The sequence below is a fragment of the Pyxicephalus adspersus genome, chromosome 3, assembly GCF_032062135.1.
Source record: "Pyxicephalus adspersus chromosome 3, UCB_Pads_2.0, whole genome shotgun sequence".
Taxonomy (NCBI): domain Eukaryota; kingdom Metazoa; phylum Chordata; class Amphibia; order Anura; family Pyxicephalidae; genus Pyxicephalus; species Pyxicephalus adspersus.
Genome location: NC_092860.1, coordinates 6,684,917 through 6,696,972, shown reverse-complemented (window position 1 = coordinate 6,696,972; position 12,056 = coordinate 6,684,917). Strand labels below are relative to the sequence as shown.

At 41.1% G+C, this 12,056-nt stretch overlaps 1 protein-coding gene across 3 annotated transcripts; it reads left to right on the top strand.

Annotated features, from left to right (window-relative positions):
• The first annotated feature begins 1,518 nt into the window (after nt 1-1,518).
• LOC140325559 (uncharacterized) lies at nt 1,519-11,604 on the top strand. Of its 3 annotated transcripts, none has more exons than XM_072403457.1 (5): nt 1,522-1,662; nt 3,464-3,537; nt 3,724-3,769; nt 3,869-4,066; nt 8,913-11,604. In XM_072403457.1, exons 2-5 carry the CDS (start codon nt 3,529-3,531, stop codon nt 9,281-9,283), a joined length of 624 nt encoding a protein of 207 aa, XP_072259558.1. In that variant the 5' UTR covers nt 1,522-1,662; nt 3,464-3,528; the 3' UTR covers nt 9,284-11,604. The 3 variants fall into 3 exon arrangements, with proteins under 3 accessions (XP_072259557.1, XP_072259558.1, XP_072259559.1); XM_072403458.1 differs by lacking the exon at nt 1,522-1,662 and adding an exon at nt 1,733-1,929; XM_072403456.1 differs by lacking the exon at nt 3,464-3,537 and having other exon boundaries at nt 1,519-1,662.
• The last annotated feature ends 452 nt before the right edge of the window (nt 11,605-12,056 follow it).

Below are 12,056 nucleotides of genomic sequence, written 5' to 3'. Positions count from 1 at the left end.
TTGGAAGATGATCACTGGATAATGAATGGAAAAAGTTGTATGTTGGAGATAGACAAGGAAGAGAAAAATACTTTTTCACAGGAAGAAATTTTTATGGAATACTGTATAATATACTCGGAAGACAAAAATTCTATAAAATGCCACTGGCCCAAATTGGAATTATGATAAATGAGGACAACCACATGGATCTGTAGAATTTGGCAGCTTTTATATAGAATTTTGGTAGAATCGTGTAGAAGAAAGTATTCTAAGAAGATTCTAAGAAAGTTTTCTAAGTACAATTCTACTTGAATTTGACTTTAATGGCCCCCTCCTATAGTGTAAAAGGGGCATTGACATATTAGCATGAGGCCCAAGTAGAATTCAGGTAGATTCAGGCAGCAAGGACACGTCTTACCCCAATGTTCCATTGTATACGGTGCATTTATATAGGTAGGACATTTGTCATTGTTTGTTATGGGCATGTTACTGGATAAAAGGGACTTTCTGATTGGCTGTGATACTCTCAATGGATGTTTTCCCATGTAAATCTGCAAAAACAAAAATTCTTTGAAGTTCCCCCAAAGATTTGATTAAGCATCACCTAGTTGAATATTCAAAACGTACCCTTTGTCTTCACCAGAAGTCTATGTAATGCAAACAATAGGAAGGCAAAGCATTCTCAATGTATAACAATAAAGCCTTGAAGAAGCACCTTGGCAGCAGGAACGCTGTGGTATACTTGGCACCATTCAGGACCCAACATAGGAGGGAGAGATGGCATGTGCCATGTGACTTTACCAAAGACAACGGAAAACAGATTGGTATACAGATTATTTTTTTGGATGATATGGGGGTTTTCCAATTGATAAGACCATGGAAGGGAGGGGGAGAATCCAAAATCACAAGAGAAAGAGTTATTCCTATATTTTTCCCTATAATGTAAATATTTATATTTGCCTTCAAATATTTTTTTTTTTTTGCAATCTCTAATACAGCACAACTCATACAGATAGAGAAAGCAGCAGCAAACAGAGCCAATCAATGAGCAGAGTGCTTGAGCCATAGGATCTGTCTGATTGCAGGCTGGGGGAGGGACAAAACCTGTAAGCAGAGAAAAAACTAATCTCCTACCCTGCCAGACAGAACTTTGCTGTATGTTAGAACTATTTATCCCTAACACTGCATGGGCAGAAATTCAGCACCAGATTCTGACCAGAATTTTATCTATTTAGAGATGATTTGCAGAAAACACCCAATCACATGCAAGGAAATATTAAACAAATTACTTTTTCATACACATGATTGGATGGCTGAAGTCAGCAGAGCTTCATCTCATTCACTAAGCTAAGTGAAATATCCCTTGCAATGTGATAATTGTCTTTGCTATGTGAACGGCTCATAATCAGCATTGCACTGAATACATTCTCCTGATCAATATAGCTGACAGTTTTCCTTTAAGGAAGGTTTGCTTTCATTCTGGGTACGCTGCACTCCCTCCCTCTCTATAAGTACTCGCTAGTGTTAAAAGAAACTGGTTTGTCTTGTCTGTGGGTCACCAGTGGCGTCACCAGTGCCGAGCTCGTTCACTTTGCTCAGTCTTGTGATCCCTCGGACGTGTCGATGTGAATCTCCCCGAGCACAATGTTCTGCTGCTGCTGTGCACAGGGTAGTGCCGAGGAGGTAGGAGGACGGTTTAGGAGCGGTGTGAATGTGTGTTGGTGGCTGGGGTGTGGCGGGTACCTGCCGTGAAGTTGCCCTTTCCTGGCACTATTGTTGGATCTTTGGACAGGAAATGTTTCATAACTGAATATTCCAGGAAGTAAGATGAAGCGAGTCTACAGAACGACGAGTCTAAGATATCAGCAATGCCGAGGCGTTTATTGGTGAAGAATAACTCCACATAATAAATCTCGGCCCACTGAGTGTTGGGGGAGCCGGGGGTCATGTGTAAGTTACCCCCATGAGCTCCACCGAAATGAACTATGGTGCATTATATGGCATGAGCATACGAGCTGCCATTGCCCCTTCACTAAGTCTGCCTTCTAGTCTTCCGCTTCATTAAATTGCCCCCAAGCATCCCCTTTAATAAATATGCCCCTAGCCTCCCCTGCATTAAATCTGCCCCACCGCCGTTCTTTTAATAAATCTGCCCTCCTGCATTCCCCTTTCAATAAATTACCTCCAGCCTCCCCTTTAAAAAATCTGCCCCCAACCTTCCCTGCATTAAATCTGCCTTCCTGCCTCCTGTTCATTAAATCTGCCCCCTAGCCTCCCCTTTAATAGATCTGCCCCACAGCCATTCCTTTAATAAAACCGGCCTCCCTGGTTTCCTCTTTAAATAATTGGCCCTAGGCTTCCCTTTTAAAAAACCGCCCCATAACCTTTCCTCCATTAAACCGGTTTCCAGGCCTCTTCCAAAAAATTTTGCCCATTTCCCGGCCCTTATTAAATCTTGCCCCTAGTCTCCCCTGCAATAAATCCACCCCCAGCCTTCCCTGCATCATAAATACCCTCCAGCCTCTGCTCGGTAAATCTGCTCCCCTTCCAAAAAAATCTGCACCACTGCCTTTCAATTATTGAATCTGCCCCCTAGTCCCCCCCGCATTAAATCTGCCCCCTAGTTTCCCCTGCATTGAATCTGCCCCCTAGTTTCCCCTGCATTAAATCTGCCCCCTAGTTTCCCCTGCATTTCCCCTGCATTAAATCTGCCCCCTAGTCTCCCCTGCATTAAATCTGCCCCCTAGTCTCCCCTGCATTAAATCTGCCCCCTGATCTCCCCTGCCTTATACAAACCCTCCAGCCTCTTTCCAATATATCTGCCCTCCCTTCTCCCCTATCTCATACCCTTAGAACAGACTATAAATGCCCCTTTGCATAGGCATGAAGCAAAGGCCACCTCTGCCATCATAGTAATGCCATGCAGCCATTGCTGAAATGTATGCCAGGCAGGAAGTGGCTGCAAAAAGTTGCAGCGGATCTGCAGCACAGAGATGCAGCAAAAGAAGAAAAAGGAGGAAGCAATTTTTGCTGTTTTATAAAGCATTCCTCTCTATTCATCAGGTAACATACAGGTAACATCAGTTTTTGGATCCCTCCCAACAGCTTCCTGTAATACCCTGCACAGCAGTAAGGGAGGTTTTTTTAAGAAAATGGTTCCCTGGGCAGATGGTTCCGTGCCTTCCCCTGCGTAGTTTGCTCCCCAAATCCCTATAACCAGCTCTGACAGCACCAATTACAATGGCAGTGGAAGGAACAACACTGAGCCAGAGCATTGCTTTAGACAACCCTACACAACAGAATTAATGCTTCTTCTTCATTGTCCAATCACAGCCCGAGGGCGGGGCACTGACCAAGCTGTTCAGCTTATCAGCAGCTGAGAAAAGTGAGGTCATCGACCTGGTTGCGCAGCTTTTAGGGATGATTTATACCACTGACTGCAGGTCACCCTGTTCTTATATTTGTATTCTCGTTGTTTATTTAGCTGTTTGCCTGGAGTTATTCTCATACCTGTAGGAGGCGTAAGTGTTCCAAGACAGGCGGTATTGCATGCCTAAGGTAACGCCCACATGTGAGGCTGAGACTCTGTGATTGAAAGAAATGAAATCCAATGAATGAAAGGGGTGGGGACAGCCAGGCTGGGGAGGGAGGAGCTAGATGCTGCTGGGCTGGAAAGGAGGTGGTCTTTATGTTTGCTGCAGCTTCTAATGCCCATTGTAAATATATGTTTCTTTTTTCCCCCAGACTGCACCCCTCTCTGTACAAATCCAACATCCTAAAAAAGTAAGAGGTATGTGTTTTATTTCCATTCATCCTAAATGCCATTCCCACCAGTTGGGCTTTAAATCTTTTCTTGCACTCCTTCCAACAAATCATTGCATTCTTTCAGTTCTGCAGAAAGGTGACAAGCTGCTGCTGAAGAAAGTCGATGTTGGGGAATACGATGAGAAATTTTCAGAGATCGCTGATCTGTACAATAGGCAGGTGGACAATCATGACATCATGACCCGCAGTGTGTCCGAACTCATTCACATCAGCAATTCAAAGAACCTCAGCAGCTGCATAGAGACTCTGAAGACACAATATAGTACGTGGACCGTTGTCTGTACATCACGTTATGTTGGAGGGGGGTAGAAAGGGCATGGGGGGGCTTGCTAGCCTATGAACTCTACCTATAATACAGTTTATTTACTTTTTAGCCTACTGCTAGCCTTGATTTCTGTGTGGAAGCAGTGATCTCTCTGCAAAGAGTTGGAGCTCTTCAGAGAGACTCCTGTTTACAAAAGTGAATGCAATATTGTGGGGCGATATAAAGCAGCCTTTAGGCCATGATGCAGCACTCACCCATCCCCTAACATCCTTGTAACATGCCCAAGTGTTTAATTTTATTCAGTACAAATAGTTTAATTTAAGTTACTATGAATTCAGGAGAAGATTTGGGAATGTCAGCAGGATCAGATGTAATGACAGCTGGGATAACACTGAGAAGCATTAAGAGTGGAAATACAATTTATGATTTCCATCTGTGGCAGCAATAGCAGAGGACAGAATTGTGCTGCATTCTCTTTGTCTTGTATTAAATCATTCCCCTCTTTGAAGCTCCCCGGATGGTGTGTCAGCGGGGCTTTATTTCACTCAGCAAATGTTCAGCAGATAAAAATGGCAGATCATTATTTCACAGCAGTGGCCATCCAACAAATTAATTTACTCCTCATAAATCCCTTTATATTTTGCAGAGAGCTTTATATTCCTAATCCCTGTGGCTACAATTCATGCTCCGTGTCTTCATTTGTAGCCACCCTATTGTGTTGTAGACAGGTGAGACTACAAATGTGACCACCCCCATCCATGATATACAATGCAAGGAATCATGGGACATGGAGTTTTCTTATAGGCAGGAAACTGACATTGGAGTCGCTCTGCTGCCCACTAGTGTTCAGCCAGAAATATACGGTAGAAAACTGAAAGCAGTTTCTACACAGGAACTAAACATGGTTACCAGTATGAAACCACCTAAATATTAAAACATAAAAAAACTTTATTGATAAGTTATTCATAAAGACTAATTTGACACATAAATGACATATGTTTGTAAATACAACTTTGTCCACAATTTTTCCACAATTTTCCTGAATATGGCTTTCTGTTGATGAATTCCACTTTGAAGAATCATTAATTTCTACAAGTCTAAAGAGGCAGCAAATGTCTCTAGAAAAACCAATGTAATTTTTCTTCTTCCCCTGAAGAAGTGGGTTTTTATACCCTGCGAAACGAGTTGGGTTGAATATCTGGTGTAAAATTGTGACCTTTATGCCATTGTTCATTTGTGGACTGATTCAGGAAGTTGTATTTGTATTTACAAACGTCTATCATTCATGTGTAAAGTTAGTTTGTATTCATTAAATATTTTTGATGTTTTATTAAGCTTTGTGCCACGTAAAGTCCCTGCCTTTTTTAGATTGCTCCATTTTATGAGCAATCATTAGCTCACTATTTGGGTGGTTTTACTGTATATAACTGTATATTTATATGATTTAACACACATTTTGGGAGACAGGGCCACTGGGGAGCACTATGGCTTGCACAGAAGTGGTGTGAGCCTTGAGAAGGGCCACGGTGCAGAGTCTAAGCAGTAACCAGGTCTTCTCCAGAGCCTCTAGTGGTGGGGATGTTGCCCTGCTGGTTACTGCCATGTTGTGGTCCTTGGGTACACCATTGTGGGCAGGAAGATACATGGTACCAAATCACTAGGCAGAAGAATTGTCAAGGAAGGCCCACGTAAGGGCAGGCAGCAAGTAAGAAAGGTGAGGTCACAAGCCAGGGATCAAATACCAGAGATCCAAGAAATAGACACCAGTGACACAGGGGCCACCGCAGACACAGGGGACACAGGAGACACAAGAAGCAACAGGAGGCACAGGTGACACATGAATATTCACAGACTGAGAGGAATACTGGAACAGCTGGACTGAGGAAACACTGAATTAGAGGAAATGCTCAGCAGAGCTAGGGGGCTCAGCAGTAGTGGAGACATGTTGCATTAACACTAAGTGCTGTGTCTGAGCTAGCTAAATTGGCCGGCGGGATGGGCGAAACTGATAAAACTTGGGAGCACCCAGAGTCAGAACTGCCTCTCTGCGCAGGAGAGAGGTGCCTGCGCTTTAGCGAGGAAGAGGTAAGTGTGACATTAAGACTCTTTATTACCTGTCATGTTGCCCCTCCCACGCAGAGCAAAGCCACCAATAGAACCTGAATGGATCAGAAACAATTCTGCATCCACTTCTGCATTCTGTGGTTCTACCTAGGCAACAATATCCTATTTTTTTCCCCTGTGACCCAAATTGACCCCTCCTTCAAAAAAAGCCTTCTACAATTTTTAAACAAGTGTTTTATTTTAAAATGACCCTTGTGAATCCTCTTCCAATCAGGTTGCTTTGAACTATATTGTGCCTCTATGTCCTAATTCCAGCCCTCGAGGTTCGGAATCCATAATTTTTTTTTTAATATTACCAACAAACATAGAAAGATATATGAGTTTGCTTATGGGAAAACCTGGCCTGCATGCTGCCGCCTTCTGGACTGGACATTTTCAACATAGACCTCCGATAATCATAAATGGGCAAGGCAAGGAGTGTAGGGCCAGGACCTACAGAAGTGAGGGGTAAAAACCCATTACTGAGCACATGGCCACCATATATTTCACAGGGAGAAAAAAAATCTGAAAAACAAATAAATAAATAAATCTTTCTAGACCGTCTCAGATTTTCCTAGCTTCCTTCCAGTTTACAGGTTTTATTTTTTAGGTGGCGTGAGTGAAAATCAAAACCTTCTCGCCGGCCGTAAATCTGTCCGAGCGGCCAGGGAGAGAAGCGGACGTGCGGCCAAAGTACATAGGCTCTTAAACAAACCCGCAATAAAGAAAATAAGGCAGCAGATCGCCGAGTTCCAGCCGGATCATGAGGCATTTCCATTAGGTTAGGGACTGATACACAGAGGAAAAGGCCGGATGGCTAATTAATTATAGAGAGTGATGGGAAAAACAATGACATGATACCGATCCCTACTGCTGATTCACTTGTGCCATAGCAGCACACTATAATTATTATTTATATTAGTATTTTAATCTTAGTATGTTTGTATCTTCTCTGTATCTAGCTGAGTTAAAGTTGACCTTTCATTGCCAAATCCAACCCCACCACCCTTGTCCAAGGCACCCTCCAATACCAATTGCGGTGGAAAAGAGGAAAACCTGGCTGATGACCCAAAGTGTCCAACAGAAGAAATAATAGTAATTGAATTTGGTGCAGCTTTGTTGGATGTTTCCATCAGAAAAATGATGGCATGAAAGACGCAATCCAATGAATCGTGTTGTTGGTGTTTAGCTATTTGTTTTTTTATAGCAGTGATTTATATCTTCTCTGTGATACTTTGGTTTGTCCCGTACAAGTGCATCTGATATATATGTATAGAAATGTATTTGGGGCCCTTTTTTTTGTTGCCTATACAACACTAGCACCATGTTTTTGAGATTCTGGACCCCACCTAGCTATGGGTATGACCATCCGACCACAAAAAGGTCTTTTTGGCGAAATAAATTATCTACACGTATGACCTATCAGGTCTCCAGCTACTTCCATAGACATAAGCAAAGACTATCCTCATATATGATCATAGATAATTGAAAAGAATAATGGAACCCATAGTTAATATTGCAGCATCAGATCTCCACCCCTTATCATTCCTCTCTTTCATCATTTTTGTTTTTTGGAGATACAACACACAAGGCGTATAGTTAGTTCCTTCACCAGTACATTGTGTGAGCTCTATAGGCTGCTTAGTCCCCAGGTGTTACATTATGAAATGTTACATTACGATACCTGGCTATATCAGTGTTTGTATAGAAAAGAGGTCAGCAAACTTTTTTGGCCACTAGGCCATTTCAGGGTTAGGCAGGAGCACACTAGGCCGGACTCTCTCTCGAGTTCTGCCCTAATGGCTCTGTCCCCAACCAGGAACGCCCCTGAAGGGAAATCCCTCTCCTCAGCAATACATACAGAGAAGAGGGAATGTTCTCTATTTACCCCGGTGGCGGAAGTGTTAACGCCTGCCTTGGTAAATAGGGAAAGGAGCCACAACACACATGCGGCTCCGGCTCCGGTAGTTTGTTGAGAACTTCTGCAGGTTAATATTACTAGAAATACAAGATGGTGGAGTGCTGTAGGCTGGCATCTGGAGTTAGTGTAAATATTTTTGGGTCATGGCTAGGAGCATGGATTAGGGATTTAGGATTAGCAGAATAGTCAGCCTACAATTTCTCAGGATTATTTACAGCAAAATGTCAATAAGTTCAATGTGGCCCCTTGGGGCTTGAGGATATATAAAATACTAAAGAACATTTGAACTTTGTAGTGAAATCCTGAAGTCAAGCATAGCAGCCACATCAGGTGGTTAGTTTATCTCAAACCAAAAATGGTCCTTGTCAATTTAACACTCGGACCTGTAAACTTTATCTAGACTGCAACAAAAGTTCTGCACTCTTTTCCACTAACCCTGAAACGTTCCTATGCCAGTGAAAAGAATAAAGAGGAGCTGAGACTCTAAAAAGTAATAATGTAGGGAGCCATGTCTTTTCCAAAGCTAACTGGTTTGACCTGCCAGTTCAATTTATGGGTGTACCACAGTTGTGTTTTCCAGACAATACTCAAAGTGAGAAGAGAAATAAGTCCAAAACTATATAAAATCTAAAAAAATAAAAAAAAAATAAAAACCCAACACATTTCAGGGTAAAAAGACCTCCTTCATCAGAGCTTAATATGAAAATGTAGAATGGACCAAAGATCATATTAAACTACATAGCACATCACATCACATACTACATATCATAGCAAACATTGGATATTGTTGGGTTTCATTGCTTTTCATTTGTTTTGCAGGTAGCTATGACCCCCAAATACGAATGGAAGGCTACAACTTCTCCCTTACTACGCAGGAGACAGAAAACCTCCCGGAGGCTCTGCAGGAATCCCAGGAGCTGGTGAAACAGCTGAGCCGGGCAATCAAGCTCCTGATCAGCACTCAGACCAAACTAGGTGGAATGGTGTTCTCCGTACCCCAGGACAAGTCTGAGATGGAAAATAAAATAAAAGAAGCCAATACCGGCTACCTGGATCAGATACGCCTGGTGGACAACCTCCAGGAGAACATACAGAACATAGACAAGGCCAAACAACTGTCTAAGGAATATGAGGAAGAAGCAACCAATGTTCTGAAGGAGATAGCCAACATTGCAGGGGTCTCGATTTGAAGGCAAACAACTTTGTTGGTCTTTTTTTGGCTTAAGCTCCAGCTTATGCAGGATCACATGACTTACTGTTATTGGCATAGGAAATCACATGACCAGTGCCATCCCCCTATTTGCTACAGATTTGAAAATGACAGGATACATTCCTAATATTATTTCAATGTGCAGCGTCTGCTTATGTTTCAATCACCTTTAAAATAAATGAATATCAGCTGAATAACATTGACTTTAAACATTTAGGAGGGGCTAGGGACCCTAGGTAGGAAACCTGCACAAGAAAAAAAGCAGTAGGTCTGCCAGACAAGGCTGTGCTGTGTGGCAAAGCTTAATAACTCTCAGTACTGGATTGTCAAAACTACACAGCAGGTAAATCAGCCCCTACTTATGCATTTTGAAAAACATTCTAGTATTATCTCTTCTCAATGATTGCCTGAGATACCCAGGACCAGGACAACATCCAGGACAGTCTGGGCTCAGAGAATGCAGGTGGAATGATGTTGACTATCTAACTGAGGGCAGCTTGTGGCAGAAAAGTGGTACTGCAGGAAAGAGCTTCAGATTATAGGAATATTGCAAACAAATTATATGTTGCCACTATACAAATACTGTTTATTATTATTATTATTACAGGTCGACAATCAAACATTTGGCAACCTCTGCACCTGAGGAGTGCCGGATTTTTTCTTTATTTTAACCTACATACAGGCCAGCCTTCTTCTCACAGCACTTGCGGACATCGGGCACAGTTCCAGGGAGCAGGCAGCGGGGACGTCTCTACGTGTATTTAGTTTAGCAAGCAAGACCTAACAGCTGTTTCTGCAGAACAGTGCCATTAAAACATAAGTGGCCAAACAGTGTACTGCAGTCCATGTATTGAAAATGCACTCTGAAATTCATCTTGGCAAATTAAAGGGACTGGATTATCGATGGCCGGATTTTCGATTGTTAATCTGTATTATATAATATATTATATTATATATAATAATAATAATGATGATAAAAAAGCTGCTTTTAATTGTATTTTATTTTTAATGGGCAGTCACCTTTTCTTTTATCTATTTAAAGCTGCAGTTTTGCATCATCATAAAGTGCTCTGTACTTGTAATAATAATAATAATAATAATAATAATAATAATATGATAAAAGCATTTATGCTCTTGCAGATAATTACCCTATATCCCTAAAATGGGGCCCCACTCCTTCTATAGACCCAATTACAGTAGCATGGGCTGATATTTTGGGATTGGAAGCACTAATATAATAAAAGTTCATGTAGTGCTAGCCATTTTTTTGCACATTTCATGATGTTGTCAGGTGAATGTTTATAAGTTCCTCTGCTCATTCTTAGTCCAATAAGCAGACAGGTGACTCCAAAAGCTGAATGAATGATCATTGGTGTCACCTTGGTAAATGCTTTGCATAGAGAGCTATGTATATTACAAAACTGCAAGCCACTTTGTTTTGGCTGGGTCATTGGCCTTGGGACTTTAAACGCATATAATATCTTTTTAGAAATAATCCAATGATTGATTAATTTATAATTCATAGAACTTGGTTAAAAAACATCACAAAAATCCAAAAGTTGGTACATATTAAATTCAGAGGTTAGTACATAATGAATGTGATGTTTTTAACCAAGTTTTATGAATTATAAATTAATAAATCATTCGAATATTTCTAAATATGATGTTTGGGGTGTTCAAAAAAATATTATATGCTTTTAAAGTCCCAAGGCCAATGACCCAGCCAAAACAAAGTGTCTTGCAATGTTAGATTGAAAGGGATGTGGCATATTCTAACTATTTGCATTATTCTAAAGGAGCTATCTTGAGTACATTTGTTAGCTCATATTGCAAAACTGGTTTTAAATATGTTTGCATGTGGCACAGGATACATTCATCCATTTTTATAGTATATTCTGCAGACTGCTGGTGCAGGTAGAAATGCATCTCATGAAATGCAGTGCGGTCCCCTTTGTATGTACAGCTGCCCATCTCAATGCTCTGTATATTTCCCTGCAGAAGGAGATATCTTCTAAGTGTAAATCTCTCATGTTTTCTGGATGACTCGCACTGTGATTTTTCCATACTGTCTGTCTGGTTTTTGCTGTATCATTTACATGTTATTTTATTGGCCATCTGTCTTCCCTGCCGAGGAATTTCTATACAGAAGCTCAGATAGAGAGATACTTTCCTCCAGATGTTACATCAGCTGGAATAAAGACTCCGAAAACTTGGTTCCATCATCAATGGCTGCTAATCAACGTTTATGTTTCTTTTATATTCTCAGATAGAATTAATAAATATTTATGTAGAGGTTTATAACTGTTGGATTCAATACCCTGTAAAAAACATATGTAGGTGTTTGTTTAAAGCAGCAAATCTGACATTCAGCAATATTTTTTTTTGGAGGATCTAATCACAGTCATTGAAAACACAAAGAACTGAAAGACTGGTCTGTGCCTCAACCTCCCCTGAAGAAGCCAAATAGCGAAACGCATGGGGTATGAAAACTTACCTTGATGGTCCACAAATAGACTTTCAATACCCCCCTACTAGCAGGAACATACATTTCATGATTGCTTTACTTTATATAGAAATAATGGAACTCTTTATAGAAGAATTTTTTATTATTATTATTTAACAGTGTATATATAGCGCCAACATATTACGCAGCATTGTACATTAAATAGGGGTTGCAAATGACTGACAGATACAGATAGTGACACAGGAGGAGAGATGGGTAGGCAAATTTGGAAAAGTTTGGTTTTGAGTGC

Excerpts from the sequence above, each read along its gene's own strand:
- LOC140325559 (XM_072403456.1), top strand. The coding sequence starts at position 1,624 with ATGTTCTGCTGCTGCTGTGCACAGGGTAGTGCCGAGGAG. Across the intron at positions 3,770-3,868 it reads ACATCCTAAAAAAGTAAGAG|TTCTGCAGAAAGGTGACAAG; the intron begins GTATGTGTTTTA and ends GCATTCTTTCAG. Across the intron at positions 4,067-8,912 it reads GACTCTGAAGACACAATATA|GTAGCTATGACCCCCAAATA; the intron begins GTACGTGGACCG and ends TTTGTTTTGCAG.